Consider the following 25,621-nt stretch of genomic DNA (forward strand, 5'->3'; position numbering starts at 1 on the left):
TAAAGCTGTGTCAGGGGACTTGCAATGACCTCGGCCAGTTCCTTTAGAACTCTAGGGTGGAGATCATCCGGGCTGGCTGACTTGAATACGTCCAACCCCTCCAGAAGCTCCCCAACTAAATCCTTGCCAACCCGTGGCCCAGGTGTGCCTCCCCCGGGGCTTTCTTGTGTAAAAGTCTGTAATTTTAGTGAGTTTTCTATAGTACAGACTTCTATATGTAGCCATGTTTGGGAAAAACTTTCTTCCTCAAATGCTTTATAACATCAGAACGCATGCAAATCGCAAATCCATGTGATATAAATGATCTAATGGCATGATATCAGGCAGAGAAATGCATAAACAAACCTATGTGATTCAAGATTTATACGTACAGAGAAAGGTAACCCTCTCTCACCACCCCCGCCCCCCCGAATAAGTTTGCAAAGTCTTTGGAAAGACTGATTTGTTTAAGATTTTTCACTAGGGTAGTTTGGCTTTAGATAAGAACTAGATTCTGTCCATTTTTTTTAGTAAGTATGGGGGCTTGTAGTAGAGGTGCACTGATGCATCGGTCCATATCATATCGGCACCAATAAAAGGAAAATTTGACATTATCGTCAATCAGCTTTTTTTTGGCTGATGTAGCTGATAATGTTGCTGATAAATGCTGTGTGTATGGACGCAGCTGTAGCAGTCACACAGCCAGGAGGGCAGCATGGCCATATGGAGAGCAGTGTCTGGCCGGTAAGTCTGTGGGGGGAGGGAAGGGGACAGGTGAGGGAGGGAATGGGGCTGGGGCAGGCACTGCATAGCTGGGGCAGGGCATGGCATGAAGGTGCAGGCAGCTCCTCTGGGGGGACGCAGGGGGTGGCTCCTGCTAATGTGTGCACCCCCAGGATAGGCATGGGGGCATGTGCCTCCCAGATCTGTGCATGGGGCGAGTGGGAGCTGCCTGCTGTACACTCAATTCCAGGGCTGCATTAACCTCTTCTCAGCAGGGGGGCTAAGCCAGGGCTGTGCTCGGGTCAGGGCAAGAGGTGGTGGAGCTGAGGGGGAGGGGGGTTATGCCCCAGCCAAGCCCCTCTGCCAGTAAGAGCCAAGCACAGCCTCCAGCCCTAAGCATGCAGCAGGCAGCCCGCCCTTACCTCACACCATGATTCTCCTGGGGTGTGCACTGCAGTGGGAGCCACCCCACCCTTCCTGCTCCATCACACCTTCCGATGAGCTGGCTGTGACTGCGTCCCATGTCCTGGCCCCAGCCCTTCTGTAGGGGCCTCTATCTGCACTCCACACATCCTTCCCCCCCACAAGACTTACCAGCTGGATGCAGATTTCCATGCTGCCTGGCTGCATGTCAGCAATTGAATTGGTACTGGCCAATATGACTGGTCAATAATCAGTCATTGGTATCGGCCCAAAAAATCTTTATTGGTGCATCATGAAAAAGCATGTTATTTCACTTGGCCGTACATTTTATATTAAAAAAAATTTCTGTAAATGGCTTAAAAGTACCATATTTATTTGAATACAAGATGATCCTGAATATAAGACGACCCAATAACAGATTCTATATATGGAAATTTTATAAATTTGTTATAATTTTCTGGGTATAGAATATAATTATTTGAGGTTTGCCTTAAATTTATCCTCCTTCCACTGCGACAGAAAAGAAAATAGTTCCAGGAGGGGAGTCAGGTAGCCCCCTTGCCTTCTACCAGCCCCTTCCTTCCATCCCTTTATTGTCAGAACCTGCTGTCCCTGGGCCCATGGAAGTGAGGGGGGAATTTAAAAACACTGATTTTGAAATGAATGCACCTGTAATAATTTGGTTCTTGCAGAATTGATGAAGTTACTTTTTTTTGGAAACTTGTACAAGTTTTAGTGCAGGTATTCTATAAACACCACAGTAAGCAGCACATTTGTACTTATTTATATATAGTACAGGCGATGCATGATAGTAGTCCAAAGCCAAAAGGCTCATAATTTACCATATAATTCATTGGGCTAGGACCCAGCAGAGTCAACAGCATTCCAGCCATGGTGACCCCACAGCTCAGCACTACTCAGTATGTGTGTGTACTCCAGAAACCCCCTTCAAAGGATCCATGTGCTAATTTGCCACCCACTCATTACTAGAACCAGGTGGTCTCATCATGAATCCTGGGATTCTGCAAAAATGTATATGCAGATGAAGTGCAGGGCACCGTGGTCTTGTTCTACCTCATGGAGGGCCAGGCCACGCTAAAAATAAGCAACAGGCTGAGAAAGGGGGAGAGATTGTGGCTGAACTGTTTGGGGCCCTGTTTGGTCATGTTTGCCAGACATTTAAGGCTGGTGAAGAAACAGGAATTATTGGAATTATTGGAAATGAAAATGAAAGGTACAGGGAGTGAAAAGGAAGTCGAAATGTATTCATTGTAGTGGCTCACCATGACTTCAAGAGTCAGTGCTGAGGGGACAGAGTGCAATGGGCAGTATCATATATCTTACTCAGATGAGCTGTACTAACTTATCTTCGTGGTAAGTTCCTATCAGCATCTCAGCCTTTTGGCTAAGATAAAGCATTTTTGGCATCAAGGGAGGATGTCATGGCTGGCTTTGGCCCTCCTGGTGCCAACCTGGTATTGTAGTACCTCCAGACCTGGTACCAGTTCCCTGTGGAGGGAACACCTGCCCTTTTTGTCCCTTATAAAAATAGTGTCCCTTCAGTATGTTTGCCCAATATGGGCCATGCTCAGTTTTGGCTGCCTTTAATCAACTTCATAGTTGGCATCTGTTACTGATCATATGCTGCTTTTGGTGGTAGCAGTTTAATGATAGACTATGTATTTAATGAGGTTTCCTTATATGCAAATGTAAGGTGAGGAACTATTTTTTTCCTAGAGGTGCACCGATATATTGGTCCATATCATATCTGCACCGATAAAAGGAACATTGAAATGATCAGCAATTGCTTTTTGGGGGTGATGTGAACGATAATGTCACCGATTAAATGCCATGTGCATGCATGCAGCTGCACATCGCACGTGGCCGGGAATGCATCTCGGCAGCTTGGAGAGCAGTGCCTGGCCAATACGTCTATGGGGAAGGGGCATGGGGGAGGGAAGAGGCAGGGGGGTGCCCTGCCTCTTCCCTCCCCCATGTTCAAAGCCCCCATGGTGAGGATGGGACTGGGACGGGCAGGTGCTGCCCAGCTAGAACAAGATGCGGCATGGGGTAGAGCCATGGGCTGCTTGTCTGGGGGCTGCAAGGAGCAGGGAGGGGAGTAGCTTCTGTCACTGCACACACCCCCAGGGGATGAGGGTGGGATGCATTGTAAGGTGAGGAGCTGGGGGCTGTGCTGGCCTCTTCCTGGAAGTGGGGGCTGGGCCTGGCCTGTGCTTAGTACAGGCGGGGGCAAGGCAGGTGGCAGCAGCACTGGGAGGGGAGCTCCGGGGGTGGCTATTGTGAATTTTAGGGTGGCTGCAGCCCCCACTGTGGCCTCCCTCTCCCAGTGCCACCACTGCCTGCCTCAGGCACAGCCCCAACCCAGCCCTCCCACCGGGAAGAGGCTGATGCAGCCTGCCCTTGCCTTGTGCACAAATCCAAGGGGGACATGCACCCCATGCTTCCCCGGGGGGTGCGTGCAGCAGTGAGAGCCACCTGCGCCCCACTGATGAGCTGCCCATGGCCCTTCTTTGCCCCGGCTGGGGCCTCACTCCCTCCCTCACTGTGGGGGTCTTGATCAGCACCCCCATTCCCCCCCCCCCCAAACTTACCAGCCAGATGCTGTTCGTCAAGCTGCAGGGCTGCATATTAGGGTTGTGCAAAGCTTCAGTCCCTGATTTGATTCGGTGGAGATTTGACCCAATTTGGTGGCCAACTCTCTGAATCCAAATCGAAGCAAAGGACCCTTCAGTCTCTGCGAATCAGTTCAGAACCCTCTGAATCAATTTGGAGAGATTCAGAAAGATTCAGCAATTGGACATAAACATGGCTTTAAATATTTTTTCTACATACCTCTAAGTAGCAGGCAGCTTGTGAATGCTGAGATGCTGGGGTGCATGGAGTGTCCCACAGAAGCAGGGGGGGCTCCCCAGTGTGCTTGGCAGCAGATCCAGAAGTGGGCCAGAAGCACTTCTGGTCCACTTCTGGGTACGTTGGGGAAAGTGCGAGAGGCCTCCCCTCCCCACCCCCACCTCTGTCTCAGCGACTGGTGCCTCCTGGGTCTGGGGGGGCACTTGGGGTCCCTCTGTGGCTGATCATGGAGACGGGGTACGGGAGGGGCCCCCTACACGCTCCCCAGCGGACCTGGAAATGGAGTGGAACTACTTCCAAATTCACTGCTGAGCACACAGGAAGGCCGCTCCATCCGTGGTACGCTCCATCCACCCCAGCATTGCAGCATTCACAAGCCATGCCAGGTACCTCAAGGTATGTAGAAAAAACCTTTAAAGCTGTGACTATGTCCAAATCGCAGATTCTCCGAATCAGCATCGAATCTTCAGATTCGGATTAGGCTGAATTGAATAGGGGACAGTGATCTGAATCAACAAATTGAATCACTGTCCCCGACTTAGGCAGAATCCAAATCGAATAGGGCCTGTTTCACACACCCGTACTGCATATCAGCAATTGGATATGGCTGGTTAACAATTGGCCATCAGTATTGGCCCAAAAATCAGTATTGGTGTGCCCCTATTTTTTCCCCGTGCTAATGGTGGGGGAGAACACACCTCATCTTATATTCAAGTAAATACGGTAGTACTTTTTCTTTCAACTGGACCACAACTGGAGAACAGAAATTCCAGAACTGAGGGGATTAACTTTTTTGGATTAGGGAGAAGTATAACTTGCATGTACAAACTATATACTTTTATATAAAAATTCATATACAACTTATTTTAACACTAGCATTTTGTATCACTTTTCCCAAGATACATTTTCTGATGCTGTATTCAACAGCTGATCTTACATGATTAAAATGCTGTTTGGTTTCTTCTAATAATCATCCCTTGAGATGTAACAGTTGTGCTTCCAAAGAAATCCAGGCTAGTAATTGCTTGATTTTTAGCTAATAACACACAGCTGATATTTCACTGACTTACAACTGTTTTCAAATTGTTCCTGAGTCTCAGGGTGAGTTTTATTTGTTGCAAAACACTGGAGAGATTTGATGCAAATATTTCATGCATTTGTTTTCTTTCAAACAAATTAGAAAGTATTTGTGGGTTATGGAAGAGTGAATCATTACTTTTAAAAAAGCTGATCAACAGCTTTTATTCCCAATGTAAGAACTGGTCTGATGTGGAAAATTATTTGTCATACAGCATGTCAGAATCATTCCGGTGTTTAGTAAATCAATGAGCTATACAGCCAATAAACAAGAATAAAGAAATAAGCTGAAATCTATCATTCATTTGGCTAACACATGTTTCCTGCCATATCAAAAGAATGCTTAAAAGATGGATCACTGAGTATTTTAAGAACCTATAAATAATAGTTTAAATCAGTATTTTTTAATTGCAGAGAAATTTGAGAAAACTCTCCAATCTGTATTTTCTCCCTCAGGTTCTCAAACCATTAGATGTGAAAACAAAGTTCTACAATGCTGAGGTAAGTACTAAACTTGTTAAATTTTAACATACAGTAAGTAGTACTTAAGCTGAATAGGAAACCCCCCCACTAAAAATATAGTACACTAAGAATGAGAGATTCTAGGTATATTAAGCTGCTTAATTTATGAAAATATTATTTATTTGCTTTGCTTTTCAAATAAAACTAGATATCAGAAGTCTAGTTCATACTAGAGAGGGGAGAAACTGGATTTGAAGGCTGACATCTTTAGGGTTTTATTCCATCTAACTGAAATTTTTTCTGCTGCTTTCTTTTGAATTTTAATTACTAGAGTCATTTCTTAGATTTCTTTTTTGTAGTAAATATTCTGAATGTGATTGGGAGACCACTGTTAAATTGTCCAGAAGAAGGTTAATTGCAGTCAGCTTTTAAGTACTTACTTGCCACGCTTCCAAAACATTTGGTTTTGGTTTAGCGAGAACATGCTCCTTTATTAAGTAATTTGATTTCTTATGTTTGTCATTAATATTATGTTTACATAAAAGCCATTTCAAAGATGGAAGGCAGTTATGATTATGAGGGTGGTTAAGGACTTGAACAAGCTACCTAGAGAAGTTGTGGACCCTCCATCCCTGAAAACGTTCAAGAGCAGGTTAAAGAAACAACTGTGATGGTTGTCAGGGATGATCCTGCCTTGAGCAGGTGGCTAGACTACATAACCTCATGAGGTCTCTTCCAGCCCTACTTTCCTATGATCATATACATTCATATAATTGGATATTATATCTACTGAGGATTTTCAACAGCTGATCTTACATGATTACAATGCTGTTTGGTTTCTCCTACTGGGGATTTTCAAGAGGAAGCTGGATAAACATTGGTCGGGAATGATTTAGGAGTAACTTCATGCAAAGGGTTGGACCAGATGACCCTGAAAGCCCCTTCCAATTATATGGAGTGAGGAAATTTGGGTTCTCTTCTAAGCTGTATTATTCACATGCTGTGAGATGTTAGGCAAGTCATTTAATTTTCTGTGCTTCATTTTCCCAGTCTGTTATTTGATAGTACTCTGATACTTAATACTATCCACAGAAGTGCTGTACAAATTGATTGATGCTTGTAAAAGTAATTCATTATTTTCGGTTGCAAGTTGGGCATTTTAAATGAGTAACTTTGAAATCTAATTTGACTAGAAACATCCAACTAATGTGCTCCTCTAGTTGGATAGGGGTCATTGAAAGAAACTGCAAAATAATAAAATTGAAAGTATTTTACTTGCCTCAAAACTTCAGCATAGGTTAGAAGAAGGGAGGAATAAGATCTAATGTGTGGGAAGAAAGGGAATGAAAATAGTCAGTAGTTTCCCTGCATGGATTAACGCATGCATTCCTAAATATGTATTCATGTGTTGTTCTGTGAATAAAGTTGTCCTTAGAGAACTGAATTATTTCCAGAACATTTCCACTTATACTGATTTACTTGCATGCATTAATAGCAGCTCAGAGGCTCATACACAAGCAGGGCTGTATAAGGCATTGTATGTAGAATACAAAATAGTCCTTGCCTTAAAGAGTTGATAGATTTAAATAAACAAGTCAGGTAAAGGGTGAGAGAAGGGCAGAGTTATTCCTCCTTTGCAGATGGGAACATGAGACGTAAAGAGTGTCATGCCTGATGTCATACAGAAAGTCTTTATGAACATTTTCCCTCCATTCCAAATGAATTCAATGCATTAACTGCTAGGTTGTTACTAGGAATGAACTACAGGAAGTAGTGTGAGGAAGTTGAATGTGATGAACCAACAAAAGTTAAATGCTTTCCTCAAATATCATCTGACTTAAGTTTTATCTAATCTTGCAAATGTCAGTCCTTCTAACCTTTCAAGCAGTGCAATCTATGATATTAAAACATGAGGGAGTGGAATTAATTGTTTAGTAAAACTGGCATTATCTGCCAATTTCCAGTAACAGGAGTATCTAAAAGTATACTATAGCAAGGTAAAATATTAGTGCCACTAGTAAAATGGAATTTAATGGGCACCTTTATAGGGGACAAAATGAATGCTTCCTTTTTCTACCATGGATTATAATATTGCTTCAGTAGTTGTTCCATCTGGAAAGATAATGAGACTATGGATCTCTGCAGGCAAAAGTATTATCATCCCCTTACCTCTGTGAAATATCCCTTCAACTCTGTGAAATGTCATTAAGAATGGAAACCTGACTCTCTTAGCAGAAACTTTTTTAAAGAGCAAGTTAATGTTTTGTGAATTGCTGGAAAGCAAAAAAAGTCTTAAATTTTAAACCCTCGGGACAATTTTAGATGGGAACAATTAATTCTATGATGTATTTATAAGCCACAGAGGGCACAGGTTTGTCATGAAAAATATAAAATTACCATGGCAGGCAAGGTTCTTTGAGTAGATGTGATATCTTTTATTAGACCAACTGAGTAGTTGGAAAAAAGTTCTTAGCAAGCTTTCGGATCCAGTCACCCTTCTTCAGGCATAGGGAGTACTTTAGCTTCTCTCATTTCTTGGAGTCTCAGACCAGCAGAGACTCCCTATGCCTGCAGAAGGGTGACTGCACCTGAAAGCTTGCTAAGAACTTTTTTCCAACTACTCAGTTGGAAAAAGATACCACATCTGCTCAAAGAACCTTGCCTGCCTATGTCCTTAGACCAACACAGTTACCAGCAAAAACCCCTCAAACTACCATGGATAATTTTACAAAACTAATAGTTCTATATCACCCACTTGGCTAAAGGAGGAGGAAAATGTTAAAGGGTTCCTCTCCTATCCAGTCCACTATTATCCATTTTATACATCCATCAGTTGTAGCAAAGGGTAGTCCAGAGGGTGTACTATCTGAGCTGGTGAATGTTTGCAAAGCTGTTTTAATTGCATCATTTTCTTTTTGTCTGGGAACATGTACAGCTGGTATTATCTTTAGTATCTAATCATGTTGCTGATTTAATTTTGAATTATTTCAGAAAGAAAAAATGTGACTAAACAGTCTATTCTTTGGTTAGAAGTTCTGTTTGATATTATATTGTCAGTATTATCATAAGAATGAAATTCTCAATGTTATGAAAGGAAATATTTCTGGGGAAGAGAAAGCTACAAATAAGGTATCTTGTATGTATATAACTTCAAGTAAATAAATCGTGTAAAGGGTGACTAGCCTGCTCATCTATTGCTAAGATTACTGCAGTGGGATGGCCTCTACTTCCAAGGTCTCACTAAGAAAATGGATTGCAACTCTTCAGTATAAAGATACAAAATATTTTCTAAACGTAATTGAAGTAGTAAAAAATCAACTCTTGTTGTTGCTTGTATTGTAATAGCATGCAAAGGTCCCAAATTAGGACAGCCACCAAGATTGGCACAGAGCTACTTAAAAACATAGGAGGCCTAGTCCCTGCCTGTCAGGCTTGAAATTTTAGGGTCTGAACCCACACCCAATGATGTCAATAGAAAGGCTTTCATTGAGAGCCTTATAAAGTCCTGATCAAGGAAAATACCACTATCACACTCTGGCATAACTAGTTACATGGTTGGGCCCTAAGAGAAAAGTATGTAATTACAACTGATCTTTTTCAAAGTGCCTCTTCTGGTAAGAGGCTTTTCCTGGAAACATTGTATCCTGTTTTGCAGTCAGCTGTAGCACATGAGTATTTTGATGGCAGGCAGTGAATTTTTGTCCTAGGCTTTTACCAAATGAACAGGTCTTCATTCTTCTAGTAAGACCAACAGAACTCACTGTACTGATTTATATCTTAGGTAGATTTGGGTCCTGTTCAAGAACTAGTCACATCTTAATTCTGTTACTTTTCCCACCATACCTGATCTGTAGCTTACTCACTTGAGTCTTTATTGAACAAGCAGGCATAAAAAAATTGAAGCATAATAAAAAAAAATAATAGTAAGCAGTTTGACAATATTAGAAATATAGTTGTCACATGTGTCTTTTTATTTACATTCCTCTCTTACTAATGCTGTCTCATTTGAAAAGTGCAAAAAATGCAAAAGTGCATTTTGTTTGAAAATTATCCTCCTTTTTCTTTAACATTTAACCCTAATTTCTCTAATGTGTTCTTTTTTATTTTCCCATTAGAGTGACCTCAGTTCTGTGGTAATTTTTATTTATTTTTCTAAATATGTATGCTTTTTTAAATGTCTCTTCATCTCTGTGCCTGTTATCAACATTTTTTATTTTAAAACCATAAATGATAAAGCAATGTTTGTTCTGCCTATCATTAACTGATATTTTTTCACATCCATACTTCTTTACATATATATCTATCTATCTCTCTCTACACACACACACACACACACACACACACACACACACACACACACAGCTATATTTAATTCTTTAAAGCAGTTAGCTCTTTCTTTAATACCCATTGTTGAAACTAGAATTAGAGGAGACCTTATTTGTGATGGTCAGTTTGCAAAAATGTTTAGGTGTCTAGTAGAAGAATCATGATTGTATTTATCATATTTTTTAACAAAACTAAACATTTCTAATGGGCAGCTCTTATGTTTGGAGAAACAGAGCTAAAGAGTTGAAGTTTTCTCTTTTGGGAGAATACCACTTGTTTGTATGTAGATCTTGGAAGTGGTTGATTTATAAACACAAATTATCCATTTACTTAATCTTTAAAAAATCCTTTAGTCTCTGGCTGGTGGAGACGGTGGGTTTGAGGAGAGAGCACAAAATGGAACTTGTCCTCTTTTATGCTAGCTAAACTATGCTTTGACACTTAATTGCATGCATTGGTGATTTAGTATGGTATTTCTGCAATATGCTTTCTCTTTAAGGTTTAAGACATGCACTGTGTTTAGGAGCTTATAAAATATTCATCTGTTTTAAAGTCTTTTTAACTTTATTTTAAAAGTCTTGGGCTTACTATAAAACTAACTTGCTTTTTCATTGTGTTGCTAATTTATCTTTTTCCCTTCAACTTAGCTCCTTCTAAATTTCTGCTGGTGGTTGTGGCATTAAAAAAATCTCTGGTTTAAATTTGGGTAAATGAAGATTGTAAGCAATGGATTTATGGGATAAAGAAATACATTTTTTTCATTAATTAGTTTCCAACAGTATCAATTTTAAGCCAGTTCACAGGATTACTTAGATAACGGACATAACTGCTAAGTCAACACATGCTACTGTATTTATTCATATGTCACCTGCACTATTTCCCTGCAGACTAGCCACCCATAGTTGGGGTGCATCTTTTAAGCAACAAAACTGATTCTCACACTGAAATGAAGGCGAAAGGATGCTGGAGTGGCAGCACGGGGTTGTACTCAGCATCAGCTCAGCCAGGGCTGAATGCTTTGGCCACATGGAGCAGGAGCAGAGTCTCCTTGTCAGCATCACTTCCCCTTCCCTTCCCTTCCCTTCCCTTCCCCCCCCCGGCTGTAGGGACAACAGCTATAGATTTAATCCTCTCACAGCTGCTGCCAAGTTGGCAGTTGTTGGCTGACCTCGGTAGGGGGAAGTGGTAGTAATGCTGACACCAGTCTGTGACACAGAAAACTGGAAAAATCCTTCCCCCCAAACTTCATTCTGCCTCCCCAGAAAAAAGCGTATGACATGGGGCATGTGATATGCTAATAAATGTGCTGTATTTTGAGGGCAGAATTTTACTTGAGCATATCTTACCTTTTCCCACATGTTCTAGAAAGATCCAAGACCTATGGTACTTGCCCCAGCCCAGCTTCTGCTTACATCAGTAATTCACATTGATTTTAGCTGGTCACCTAATTACAAAAATGAGTTACTTATTGGTGCTTCAGACATTGTATCTAGTAAAGTGAGCTTTCCAGGAGTTGTTTAATGCTGAGATTTTTAGAACTCCAAGATAGCTTCATCTGTCTGGGATTCTACAGGATGTGTAAGATGAACATGGCCCATGGTTCCTTACTTTCTCAGATGAAACATGAATCCTGCCTTTCCTGATGACAGGATACCTCCCCGTGAACTCGCACAGTTCAAGCTATGTGTATAGATAGATCCAGGATTTTGAAAATTGGTAGCAGCAACTAGCATTTTAGGGATGTTTGCACTCTCCCTGCACCAGCCCCTTTGTACCACAACCTGGGTGGGCAGACCTCGCTATGGGACTTTCTGAAGTCTCTGAATCAGGTAAGAATCTACCACCCTGCTGCTCATGGCACACTCCCTTCCCTGCCATGCTCAATGGTACCTTTCCTCCCCTTCTCTATGCCTCTCACCACAGGAAGGAGAGACCCACCTGCCACTGCTGTCCCAACTGGAGAGCAGCTGTGTAAGGAACTCGGGTAGGATAGGGACAGCAGTGGTAGCAGACAGCTTCCCCTTCCTGCACCTGCTCCTAGGCTGGTGGGAAACGCTGAAGAAGAAAGGGCAGGAAGGGGGAACCTGCCTGCTGCTACTGTCCCCAGCTGAACTCAGTTTCCCATGCAGCCTCTCCCCACAGCCTCAGCTGGAACAAGGCAGTAGTGGCTCTGGGGCATTTCCCACCCTTGAGACAGCTGAGCACAGCAGCAATGGTGAGTGGGCCTCCTCTTCTGCATCCAGAAGCATAAATAGGCAGAGGGAGGGGAGGTGCAGCTGTGGGGGAAGGAGGTTTTGGGGGTGATCTGTACCTGCTTCAGGGACTGAAGTCCTTGGCTGCTGCTTCTGCAGTGTGGTCTGTACTCTGCAGAGGAGCCAGAGCCACCAAGCTACACTGTGGAAAGGAGGATATGACCGAGCCACTGCATCCCCTCTGGATCCACTCCAACTGTGTGCAGCTTATTTTCCTGAACAAGTTCACACATGCCAACCTCAAATTAAATTCACTGATATCTTGCATTTTTCATGGAATGCTTTGGTGCTAGAGCACCAATGAAAACAATAGATTTGCACAATGTTAGCAACCATAGCATGATGCGGTTTATCAAGAAAGAAGACTGGATTGCTTTGTGGCTAGCACAACTCAAAGTAGTTATGCAAATTCATATGACATCTTTCTTACTGAATTTCATTGCAATAGATAAATTTGAGTGAATATTCTTGATTATATGTGCTTGTTCTACCTAGCTTGTCCCATCAGTAATCTTGCATGGCATGTCCTTTAACGTGCATTGCAATTCACTAATCTTTACTTAACTTGGATAGAACTTGGGTTGTTGATGAAAGCCTTAGGAAGTTATCATACAACATCTTGTAAAGGAATAGTTGGAGTGAGTAGAACTATCCCACATCCATTGTTTGGCAAGGTATCAGTTGACTAACACTTTGCTCCTATTAATTATATTGGGATGAAATTTTTTTTCCTTGTATTAATTACTGTAACTTTGATTTGCAGGCATGAACTAATATACATTTGATGTTTTTGGATTTTTTTTCAAGCAATAAGACTGAACCATTTTTAAAATTCTAATTGCATCTTTATAAATTTGCTTCTCTGCTTTTTCAGACAGACGAAGTATTTCTGGAAGCTCAGATTCAGAATATTACAACCTCTCCAATGTTTATGGAGAAGGTTTCATTAGAGCCATCTATTATGTACAATGTAGCAGAACTAAATACTGTCAACAAAGCTGGGGAAAGGTAAGCTTTTTAAAATCAGGGAGCATATAGTTCAACTTTGAAACTATGATGCTCTATTAAGTAACTTTCTTAAAATAAAAAGTATGCAATTAGCATAAAGTGAATAGTTGTAACCTATTTGTGAACCAGAAGAAAGTTTAGTTATACAAGGATTATTGAGTATCTACCATGGCAAGTGGTAGGAAATGAGGAAAGGTGCTATACAAGTTGTCAAATAATACAGGAAGTTGGTGGTATCCCAGACTTGCTTCTGACACTGTAAACAAACAAACAACCTTGAATGTGTTACTTATTAGGCCTGTGTGAGTCGGCAGCAGTCCGATCCAGAGCTCTGGACCTGGTTTCCACCTCCATCTGGCCCAAGCGGCTCTGAAGCTTTGGAGCCACCTCAGAGATCCAGCCATAGGGTATAATGGGGAATCAATGAAACATCTATAACTTTGTTGTTTTTTGTCTGATTTGGATGAAACTTGCTGGGATGGTAGCCTCTGCTGAGAGCATGAAATCTGCCAAGTTTCAAGAAGATCAGTGCAGGAGTTAGGGGGGAACTGTACCCAATTCTTGAAAGCCAAACTCTTGTCACGTCTATGTGTTACAAGACGGGGGTGGGGGGGGCGGTCAAAACTGCAGGGCTGATGGCTCTTACTGAGTCCACAAAGCCTGCCAAGTTTCAAGGAGATTGGTGCAGGGATTTGGAAGGAACTGCACCTCAAGCTGCAGACAAGCAAAACTTGTGCCATGGGTGACACTGTGTGTTAAGGTGCAGCAGGGTGACAGCTGCAGGGGTGATGGCCCCTGCTGAGGCACCCCTGCACCCCTGGCTGCTGACAGACAAAACACCTGCCAAGGCTGTCTCTGTCTTGGGGCAGTTGATTGTCTGTATTGATTCTTTCCTCTCCTTAGCTTGGTTTTGTAGGTGCTAATTGATGCTCGTTAAGTAGTTATGTAGTAGCTAGGTCCTGTGTATTGAGCTGGTCTTTGAGTCCCTGGTCCTTGAGTGAATCATGATTGATTGACAAGGTTCTTTGGGTGAATCTAATATCTTTTATTAGACCAACTTAAATAGTTGGAAAACAATTTTCAAGCAAGCTTTCAGGTTCAGAAACCCTTCATCGGGCTAAGGAAGTTGGTGTGTGCTCTTCCTGGATGGAATGAAAAGTAAAGAAGCCAGGGGCTGGGCTGGTATGCATACAAGACAAGTAGTCAGTGAAAATGTAGATGGTAACTGGTAACACAGTAGCTTATCAGCCAGGCAGCTTCAGAGCCGCTTGGGCCAGATGGAGGTGGAAACCAGGTCCAGAGCTCTGGATCGGACTGCTGCCGACTCACACAGGCCTAATAAGTAACACATTCAAGGTTGTTTGTTTGTTTACAGTGTCAGAAGCAAGTCTGGGATACCACCAACTTCCTGTATTATTTGACAACTTGTATAGCACCTTTCCTCATTTCCTACCACTTGCCATGGTAGATACTCAATAATCCTTGTATAACTAAACTCTCTTCTGGTTCACACAGTCAGTCCCACAGCACCCATGCCATAAGTTTCCTTGTCCACAGCTTGAGGTGCAGTTCCCCAAAATCTCTGCACCGATCTTCTTGAAACTTGGCAGGCTTTGTGGCCTCAGTAAGAGCTACCATCCCTGCAGTTTTCACCCTGCTATGTTGTAACACCTAGACGTGACGTGAGTTTTGCTTGGAGTACCATTGCCCCCAAGCCGCTGCACCGATCTTCTTGAAACTTGGTAGGCTTTATCCTCTCTGTGGAGTCTACCACCTCTGAAAATTTAATCCAAATCGGACAAAAAACAACGAAGTTATAAATACTTTATTGTTTCCCCATTATACCCTATGGCCAAATCTCCGAGGTGGCTCTGAATCGCTTCAGGAAGCCGAACAAGGCAGCGCTTCAATCCGGACATACTGCTTCGGACCACGAAGTGTCCGAAGCTTCCCTGGATCTGAAGCTCTGTCGGAAGCTTTGGACAGCCATATTACTTATTTGATGTGTGTGGTAGATGGAGCACTGCTGTAGATACTTGTTTGAACTTAAAACGAAGCTAGTATTTAACACTGTTTTAACAATGCGTGATATTTGAAGTGTTCATAGTATTCTCCCCCCCGCCCCCAAGTTCTGTACAAAACATGTCAAACTAAATTAAAGTAAATCTCCCTCTCAAAACTAGTACTAGTGTCATCCAAAGACTGCTTGTATAGAAACATTGTCCAGAAACTAATGGGCACAGGATAATAGACTATTTTAGCAAAACTGATTCTCCTTCCCAATACCCCCTCGCCATGTAAATATGCTCCTGAGGATTACCACACTACAACTATATCACATTAGTACTTGAATTGTGAATCATTCTCTGTAATTGCTGTTTTGACACCACCTCAGTCTGTTTTGCTTCTTTTCTTTTTTTCCTGTAAAGACTTTTAGCCTTAGTGAAATGCCACATGAAAGGCAGGGTAGATTTGCATCTTATAGACTAGCCAAAGTCTTGGTCTATCTGGTCTATAAGGTGCAAACCTACCCTGCCTTCCACTCAACTTAAGACTAACATGGCTAATTATAGGCATGTCTACATGTTCATTAAAGTACCATAATAGTGGCACATTAAGTTAGTACCCATTATTAAAGGTAATACAGGTATTTATTACAAGTAAATTACAGGCATTGCCTGTAATAATGGGTACTAACAATTATAATACATAATTATGGCACATTAATGAACATGTAGACATGCCTACAGTTAGCCATGTTAGTCTGGGCTGCCACGCATTAGCGCAGATGAACTTTTGTGTGATGCTTAATGCGCAGTGGACTAAAGCTACTGTACATTAACCTGGTTTTTGCCACCCATGCTAACTCATAGTAGATGATCATTAAGCATCTCATGTAGATGTGCCCTTTGTCTCTAAAATGTCACAGAGAGTATAAATAATTATGTTTGTTTTAGTCTTTAACAATAATCTAAGAAAACTGTTGAAACCAACTATATGAAAATTGAGATGGTCTTTCTCTCTCTCTCAGCATGTCTACTTTTGGCTCAAGGACTTACTTACAGCCTATGGATACTCGTCAATATTTATATTGCCTAAAACCCAAGCAAGAATTTGCAGAGAAAGCTGGAGTGATTAAAGGTGTTACAGTAATTGGTAAACTAGATATTGTGTGGAAAACAAACTTAGGGGAACGAGGAAGGTTGCAGACCAGTCAGCTCCAAAGAATGGTGAGTCGTCATAATTTAAAACATCCATTTTCAAAATTACCAAATACAAAATCTGGATACTTATGCTGTGACTAGAAAAAGTTGTTTACAGTATCTGTCTCTTCACTGAACTCCTTACAAATTCAGCATCTTTATATTTCTTCACACACATTCAAGAAAATTAAGAGTGGATATTCTGAGGATATTTTCAGTAGTGTGAAAAACAACGTTCCCTGAAGTAGGTGAACAGTAACACTACCTCACAAACAAAAAGCTTGAGAGTTAAAGTTCCTTTCAATCTGTGTAATAATTTTGCTTTGCTTGGTATGTAACATGGCTGTTTTAGTGACATCATGCAACAATGGAGCATAAATTTAGAGGCACAGAAGTAAAACATTTAATTTAGCAGAGTCGGAAGAACTAATTTCTTGAATGAAGTGGGTCAGCTGTAGTTGCCAGCAAGGCTGAGGAAGGAGACAAGCAGCCTACAGTAGTGGAAGAACAGGTTAGGGATAACTTGGAACCGTTCCATTTCTCTAAGTTGGCAGAGCCAACTTTGTTGCAAAAAGCCAATATCATACAGGGCTGTGTTAATAAGTGTGTCATTTTGTAAATCAGGAAAGTGATTTTCTTGCTCTGTTTGGCACTGGTGAGGCCTCACTTGGTAAATACTGTGTCCAGTTTTGGGCTCCTCACAAGAAATAATTAGAGTCCAGTGGAGAGTGACAGAAACAGTGAACTGGAGGCCTGGGAAATAGGATTGGTGAGGATAGGCTGCAAGAACTAGAATTACTGAGTTTGGAAACGAAAGAAAACTGAGCAGGGATTTGATAAGTCTCCAAAGCCAAAGGGTGCCTTTGTGGAAGATGGAGATAGTTTGACCACAATACCTATTTTCATTAGACATTCTCTGTGACAACAGGGGATGGGACAGGGAGCAATGGCTTTAAATTGCAGCAAGGGAAATTTCAGGTGGATAAGGAACTTCCTCAGTTTGAGGGTGGTTAAGTAATGGAACAGGCTACTGAGAGGCTGTGGAATCTCCATCCTTGGATGTTTTTCCGAGAGCGGGTTAAACAGGTGCTTGGCTGGGATGGATTAGTTGGGGATAATCCTGCCTGGAGCAGGGGGTTGGACAAGATGACTTTGTGAGATTTTTTTTCAGCCCTACCCTTTTTTTTTTTTTTTTTTTTTTTTTTTTTGAGCACACTAGAGTGCAGTTATTGCTTCCAAAAGTCTCTCTTTTTAAATATGGCACCTGCCATCACCAGGGATCCTGGTTTTCCCTAATAATCACAAATTCTCTGACATAAAACCCCCCAAATAGTGATTAAAATAAGGGGCCCCCAGCTGCCAGGGCTACGGAGCCCACTGCAGGTTCAGGCTCCCACCCTGCTGCCCTCCCTGTGGGCCTCCGCAGGCTGGCGTGTGCAACCCAGTGCTGCAGGGAACAGGGGAGCTGCGCTGAGATCTCCTTGTCGCTGCCAGTGTGTCTCCAGGACAGCACAGAATCCACCACGTGCAGGGAAAGCAGCACAGGGTTGTGCTGCTCACTGCAGCCTTGCACGCGAAGGACATGTCACCAGGGCCGGGGGCACCTGTACTCCCCAGATCCATGCATGGGGTGGGCATGGGTGTGCGTGGCCCGTTGCCGGCTCAGGCTTCCGCAGTGCTGCTGTCCCCCAGCTCCTCTGCAGCCTGGCAGGCGTGACCCAGCGCTGCAGGGCAGAGCATGGCCACACAGGAAAGTTACTTGCCACTGTGAGCTCTGTGCTACCCTGGTGACATGTCCTCCGCTCACAGGGCAGCCGTGAGCAGCACAACCCCACGCTACTTCCTCCACATGTAGGACACATCAACGGCAGCACGGAGTTTGCAGGGGCAAGGAGATCCCTGTGCAGCTCCACTGTTCACAGCAGCACTGGGTCGCACACGCTGTGCCGCAGAGGCCCTGGAGGAGGCTCAGCAGGGCATGAGGCCAAGCCCATAGTGGGCAGCCTGCCTCCACCCCCGCCCCAAGCACAGATCTGGGGAGGCACAGGTCTCCCCTGTCCCTCTGCCTCTGACCCCCACTCCCCAAAGAAACTGCCTACAACCCCATCCCACTCCCTGCTGGGGCCCTGTGGCCATGCATTGCAGCCCTGGGCCCCTATCCCCATGCACCGCCTGGCTGGGCAGCATCCCCCACCCCCTAGCTTACCTGAGGGAGCTGCTCTTCAGTGTGCCTGGGGCCATGTGCATATACATACACATGGTGCCCCCTGCAGGCTGGAACTCTGCCAGCCTCCAGGGAGCTTTTCGCAAAACTGCAAAATCCATGGGGTTTCTCTGCTAGAACGAGAAATCTGAATTTTACTCTGGTAAGTGAGGTGGGGCAAGGGAAGGACCCGTGTTTTACTCCATTTTTCCCTGGGAACCAATACTCAGATCACTGGTTATTACACAGATGTACTGTTTAAGAGCATATGGATTTACACGTGCTTCCTTGAATAATAAAGATAACTTTTATTCCTGTTTTGCCTTGCAGAGTCAACACAGGAAATTATTCTATACCCCACTCTGTGCCTCAAGTTTACAATTGTTTTATGTTCTGTAAGGGCCAGTCACACAACTGCGCAGCATCAGTTCATTATAAGATGCTCATAGTTCAGCCCTGACACCTTTTCTGTTAATCAGTCTGTCCACATCAATACACACATGATGAAATGGGTTTTGACCTACACTCTTGATGGATGAAATCATTTCTACTTCTTTTGCCTTAGTGTCTGCCATCTGAAGATCATAATACTGACCTACTTTGTAAAGTTTTTGCATCTGTTAAACTAAAGTGCTCTGTGACTGAACTGGTATTGTTAGAGTTATGTTGTAGCTGTGATGGTCCAGAAATTATGAGAGGCAAAGATTTCTTAGGGTGGTATCTTTTATTGAACTAAGTGCATCGTTGGGATACAGTTAGACAAGCTTTTGAATGCAAGTCATTCACCTAAAGAAGAAATGTCTTGCATGGAAAGCTTGTCTAATTCTCCCCTAACTATGCAGTTGGTCCAATAAATAATATTGCCCCAAGAAATTCTTAGACAACATTAAAACTTAACAGCACCACTAACCTTCAGCTTCACTAGCAATCACTTGAAATACTATGTGTTTCTGTATCTTCTCAGGCCCCAGGTTACGGTGATGTCAGGCTTTCCTTGGAGACAATACCAGACACTGTAAATCTAGAGGAACCTTTTGATATTACATGTAAAATAACAAATTGCAGGTAATGATATCAAGTGACTTTTCTTCAGTTTTGAATGGAAAGGTTATTTAGGTCCTTGCTGTCACCTACAGTGAACTTGAACTATGCATCTGGACATTGGGCTAGGTACAAATGTTCAGGAGGCTAGGTAGTGTTAATAATGGCTACCTGATCTAACTTAGTTTTCCCAGGTGTGAACCTTGCACTTAAATTGACCTAACTAGGGATTTAAGTACAAGTTGTACAGAAGTTCAGGATCATTAGATCAGTCTAAAAATGGCCAATCCAGTCTAAGCTAAGTTGGGCTGTCTTGGAGGGAGGGTTAAATCATATCTGGAGAAACAAATCTAACTGAAATTCTGTAGTTCCCAGTGCAGGCCTGGGACTGGGAAAACCCAGCCAACTGGCTCCAGCTCCTGGGCTGCACTTTTCCAACCACTTGCCCTTCCCATAGCAGCAGGCTATTTTTTTGTTCTAGCCCATCACTCCTTTCCCAGACAGACAACTCCCCACCAACCCCAGCCCCCCATCCTGCAAGGTGCGGCAGAGGGAAGCAGGGCCTGGTTGTTCATCTAGGGGTGGAGGGGCATGGAACTAAAAACAGCCCCTGGACCAGAGGGGGAGAGTCCCCGTGACCCTCATAGACATTTCTAGTTCCCCTGATCCTGCAAAACCCTGCCAGACCCCACCAGCTCCCATGGGTCCCACTAGCCCTGTGCCCCCATCCCTCCAAGCCCCACATAGGCCCTGTTTGCTACATCTGATCTCTTTCAAGCCCCTTCTCTCCATCCCAACTTACCTTAGATTGGGTATCTAAATGCCCTCTAACCTCCCCGGATGTCAATACACACGCTTTTAGACCAGCTTCTAAAAAAGCTGAAAGGTTTGCTCCCTTGTGCTATATCACTTTGAAATATATCATTTTAGTGATAAATGATCAGAAATAAATCTTCCAAGGGATTAGCGTGGTACTGCTTGGTTTATGATGTTGGCAGAGATTAATGATGGAACGCCTTGAGATTTTAAATGCAGTTTTGTATCTTAATGTGTGTTTAACAGCGTAAGGTTACGACACATCTTAAGTCTTTTAGTCTTAGATAAGCTTCAGTTAACTAGCAGTAACTTCCTTAAGACTAAACTTTTCAGTACTAGTTTTAACCTCTACATAGTCTGCAGCATCCAGAATCTCCATGGGCAATATCCAAGTGTTGCTTTTGAAATCAGATCTTTATCTAAATCTTGAATATAAAATTTTCTTTGGACTTGGTGCATAACAATCTTATTACAAGCTTGTGAAAGTCACTTTTTAAATTAAAGAATGTTGTTCTGGGTATTATCTGAGGAAATTAATTAGACTGCATTTCCTCATCCTGGTAGGCTCATCCCTAATATAATCAATATATTAATATTCAGCAGTTACTGTCTCGTTTTGCAATTACGTAAGAATGACTTAATTGCAGCAGTTCATAATCTTAATTTTTTTAAAAAGTATTTTAATCAATGGTTGGTTTCTGATGAGCACTGGTATAACTATCAAGCTACTGTACTAAAATCTTCTGTGAGTGAGAACAAGGATTTTTCTTATTCTTTGGTTTCCTCTAGCAGTGAAAGGACTATGGATCTGATACTGGAAATGTGCAATACTAATTCCATCCACTGGTGTGGAGTTTCAGGAAGGCAACTTGGAAAGCTACACCCCAGTTCATCCCTCCATCTTGCACTTACACTATTGTCTTCAGTGCAGGGACTACAAGTAAGACCTCACTGTTAGCAATACAGTCTTGTTTATAGAGTGTGTATTTTATAACAGCAGTTCATAAGTTTTCTTACTAATAACATTTGTACAAATCTTTTTTTTCCTATTAGAGTGTCTCTGGCTTAAGACTGACAGATACGTTTTTGAAGAGAACATACGAGTATGATGATATTGCACAAGTCTGTGTAGTTTCTTCAGAAGTAAAAGAAGAAAGCTGAAGAAAAATCCTGTAATACTTCTGCTCTGGTTTTAGACCAACTTCGTACATCTTACAGCTGAATGGCAGGCAGCCAAATGTTAAAAAAAAAAAAAAAAAAAAAAAAAAAGAACCATACCTATCCATAAACAATGCAAGCAAGTTTATTTAACTTTCTTCTCCAAGCATTTTTGGGATGTTTTAAAATATGTTTTAAAGAGTTAATTATATATATTTTATCTATTATTTGACAATAAAGCCTTTAAAATAATGTCTAAGAATGGAGCTTTGTCAAGTTATAATGCACTACTGTATGGAATATTCAGCCAGTTTAAAGACTACAAGTTATCCATGTTCTGAAATGGCTGCCATGACTGTAGCAATGACTATCAACCTACTTGAACCTGGAGAGACTAGTCTCTAAGTGACACATTCTTATAGTAAAAGTCTCACTTTTGCCCCTTTCTCTCAATGGCATACCTTGGACTGGACTGCACTATGCAGTTTTTCTCTTTTTACTTACTCACACATGCTTGTCCATCAATTTTCCCTACATTTCTTGCTTACTATGATGCTTCATATTCCAAGTCAGTAACTCTGATCTTTATTACAGAATATATAAATTAATTTGAAAAAGTTAGTTGCTGAATGTTTGATAAAGATTACACTGACCCTCCCCCTTCTCACTCACTGCCCCCCCTCTCTCCCCCCTTTTATTTTTGTTGATATTTTACAGAGGTAAATGTGGAACTGTTGCAGTTGTGGGTCTTTACAGCTTTAACAAAGGCTTTACCATTGCCTTTACCGTTCTTAGTCAAGCATTCATAAATTAGGAAATGCTAGGCTAAGACTGTCAGTGTCACATTAAATAGATGATGGATTGCCTTGGTTTAAAATTGCCCCCTTCTCCTTAAATCTTTTAGTACATCATGATACAATTCTTAACTTTTTAGGCCCGTGTCTTATTCAGTATGCTGAAATAACACTCACTAACAAACTTCTATCCAATATTTATCCTTCACTGTTCTATGTGGAATCTTCTGGTATTTTTAGCCATTTTAAACTCTAGCACGTGTCTTAACTATGGTATGACCTGAGACACAAAGTTGGACAAGTTTGGGTATGTTTCCAGAGGTGTCACAAAGCACATCCTGGCACAGTAGTAGTCACACCACCAAATCTAGTCTCTTTAGCAAAGCAAGAATAGAATTTATTAAAGCCACTAGAATTTACCAAAGTTCAGTTAACTTTCAAGAATAATTTTTTTTTTTTGTCTTTTGTTCTCACAGAGGCTGAACTTTTTTCAGAAAACTTCAGCCAAAGGAAGGTCCCCAGCATGAAAGGCTTCAGCCCAAACTGGATGAGTTGAGCAATATTGAAAGCAAGGTCTTATGAGACATGGCAGGCAACCTTTTAGCAGCTGTTGTGAGCAGACTTGCCTATAGTAAAAAGCAGGGGGGAGGTTCTGCTCATTGACTTGTCACAGCTGTCAACAATGTAGAAACTTAGAAAATTTGTCAAAATTGCTAGTCATACCTAATAAGTAAACTCACGTTTAATGTTCAACTCCTTTTAAGTCAAATTACTTGCCCAATGAGTTAGGCCAGCCGTTCCCAAACTCTTGACAGATTATGAACCATCAATTTAAAATGATACATTTTGTAAATTTTTCATTTCAACTGTAAGTACCACCAGCAAATTTCTCTCGTATAAAGTAATTCTAATAAATCTGTTAATCCGTACCACTAATGGTATGTGAACCACATATTGGGAACTGCTGAGTTAGGCCATGTCACCAGTCTCTTAACTGTTTAGTGCTAAGAGTATTTTTTTTATTCTAAAAAGTCTCAAAGAAAGCAAGTACTATCTTCTTTTTAGTACTGCTTAAAATCTTTGGCTGCTTGCTATACTATACTATAGTGTAATGAATGAAAGGGAAATGCTATCTACTCTAAGTTTCTTGTACCAATTTTTAGCAAATCATATAGTTGGATGGTTGTCTTGTCGGGAAAATGCTTGAAAAGTTATGTCCAGCCACTTCCTCTGAGAAGTTGCCTTGCCTGGTTCAGAGGTCAAATCAGAAAATATCTCCATTGACATGGCCTTCTTCCCCCTAAGCCTGCTGAATTAAGTAAATGGCATTTCACTTCCAAATAATGGTGACTTTTACATTTTTCCTTTAACATTACCTCTTGTATGAACCAGTGTCAAACATACCTGCAATTTTTTTGTAATGTGACTTTGTTAGTTAGAATGAAAGGCCACAACTTCTATACAAAAATAGTCACTTATTTTCTAAAAATAGTGTTAAAACTAAAACTTTGATCTCCTTGTAACAAGATGCTCTTTAAATTCAGCCTGTGGTTCCAGTCTTAGTCTCTTTGCAAATTATCTCCTTTCCATAAAACATGCTAAGCCAAGAATGTAAGGTTGCCTTACGCTTCTTTTTCTTCCTCCCATTCAAATAACTAGCCTGTAGGTCCAACTGCTTGAGCTAGGGTTAAAAAAACCATACACAATACCCTATATGTCCCTTCTAAGCTGCAGTTGAATACAGAATAGAATGCCCTCATGTAATGCAATGTTTAATCTCTGTCAAACTGAACAGAGATGAGTAAATCAAAACTATACAGAAAAACTGAAAATAACTTTAGTTTATGCCTATCTTCATACTGAGCCAACAGCTTTAAGGAGATGGAACTGTGTTAGTGTATAATTTGTGGTAGAAGTCGCAGAAATGATGGACAAATCAGATGCAGGATTACTAGTATCTGCAAACAGTAGGACAGATTTTCTTCATAAATTGCAGATACAACTCTTTCACCATCAACATAAATGATCAAATTTCAGGTCAACAAGGGAAGTTTTAAATGTATCCTTGACTATGGATAAATCACCTTGGTAAATGAAGTAGAAAGTATTATCATGCAAATAATTCAGTTCTGTGCTGAAAGTGTGGTTAATATATTTAATAAAGAGAAAGGTATTTTGCCAGTAAACAGAAGAAAACAAACATTCCTATACAACCCTCTCTGAAAACTCACATCTTAAGAGAACGTCAAAAAATTTATTCTTTTCTCTTCTCCAGGGATTAGCATGTGGTTTTGCTGAACTAGTAAAAATACAAAACCACTTAAGTTTTAAATGCACAATTATTTATTACATTCTGTGATAAAGTATATTGTTAATCTCAAATTAAAGCAGTACTTGTTTAAATTGTGGTTTACCACTTCAGTTTCAGTATGAATTGTTCAAAGTAAAGTGCAATAACATATTGTAAGACTCTCCTCACCCTGTGATTATGTCATATGACTTTGTGAAATAATCTAGGCTGTTTAGGACAAAACAAATTTTAGCATGAATGAACCCTTTGTTCCTAGATGCAAATGGAAACAAAGACTTTAAATGACAGCTATTCTCACTGAGGAATGTCAGTGTCGTGGGTTTTTTTGAAGCTCTAAAGCCTCCTTCTGTTCATATATTAAAAATAATAAATGTTTACAGATTGCGCTGTGTCAACTGTAGCATGCTCTTGTTGGGGTAGCTAAGGCCATCAGAACTATAGCAATTATTTTTGTTATGTAAACCATTAGCTAGAGTAAGATGGTTGCTCTTCGCTTTGTAATATGCAAAAACTGAAGTTGCCAACAAACTATAAGGATTGTTTCAAGAGTACATCATGTAGCTTTCCCTGGTAATTGCCCCATTCCACTTCCATCAGGGCTGGCTTCCCCAGAACCAACTCATCTAGGCAACAAAATATTTTGTAGATGCAGGCAGAAAGCATGAATAATTATCCAAAACAGTAGTATCCATATATGCATGAATAAAGAAGTTTTCAGTATTAATTACTTCCACAGTCATATGACCAGTTTAACTAGTCATAGTTAAGGATTTTTATGTTCATGTTTAAATATATATACAGAGAAGAAAGCACAGCTTGCCATGCCTATACCATTAGTGCCATAAGAGAGACCTCCAGGGCTGTCAAGATGGTTTTGGAGCTTATGTGGCAGTAAAAATTTCTAAGCCTCCTACTATAATCCTCCTTTATCCACTCTGTCCCTCTGCTTTCAGTACATCTGTCTCATAGTTCAG

The 25,621-nt window shown here is 41.5% G+C and overlaps 1 protein-coding gene across 4 annotated transcripts in view; it reads left to right on the forward strand.

The window, feature by feature from the left end:
- TRAPPC13 (trafficking protein particle complex 13) overlaps positions 1 to 25,022 on the forward strand; it is a 44,207-nt gene extending 19,185 nt beyond the window's left edge. The window contains exons 7-13 of one of the 4 annotated variants that reach the window (XM_019532148.1): positions 5,530 to 5,574; positions 9,651 to 9,668; positions 12,988 to 13,121; positions 16,153 to 16,351; positions 19,492 to 19,592; positions 21,174 to 21,324; positions 21,438 to 25,022. In XM_019532148.1, the coding sequence (XP_019387693.1) occupies positions 5,530 to 5,574; positions 9,651 to 9,668; positions 12,988 to 13,121; positions 16,153 to 16,351; positions 19,492 to 19,592; positions 21,174 to 21,324; positions 21,438 to 21,545 (756 nt within the window). In that variant the 3' untranslated portion in view covers positions 21,546 to 25,022. The remainder of the gene's footprint in view (positions 1 to 5,529; positions 5,575 to 9,650; positions 9,669 to 12,987; positions 13,122 to 16,152; positions 16,352 to 19,491; positions 19,593 to 21,173; positions 21,325 to 21,437) is intronic. The other 3 variants (XM_019532149.1, XM_019532150.1, XM_019532151.1) reach the window with 3 other exon arrangements.
- Positions 25,023 to 25,621: the final 599 nt, after the last annotated feature.

This window comes from Crocodylus porosus, unplaced genomic scaffold, assembly GCF_001723895.1.
Source record: "Crocodylus porosus isolate Cpor-Errol unplaced genomic scaffold, CroPor_comp1, whole genome shotgun sequence".
Taxonomy (NCBI): domain Eukaryota; kingdom Metazoa; phylum Chordata; order Crocodylia; family Crocodylidae; genus Crocodylus; species Crocodylus porosus.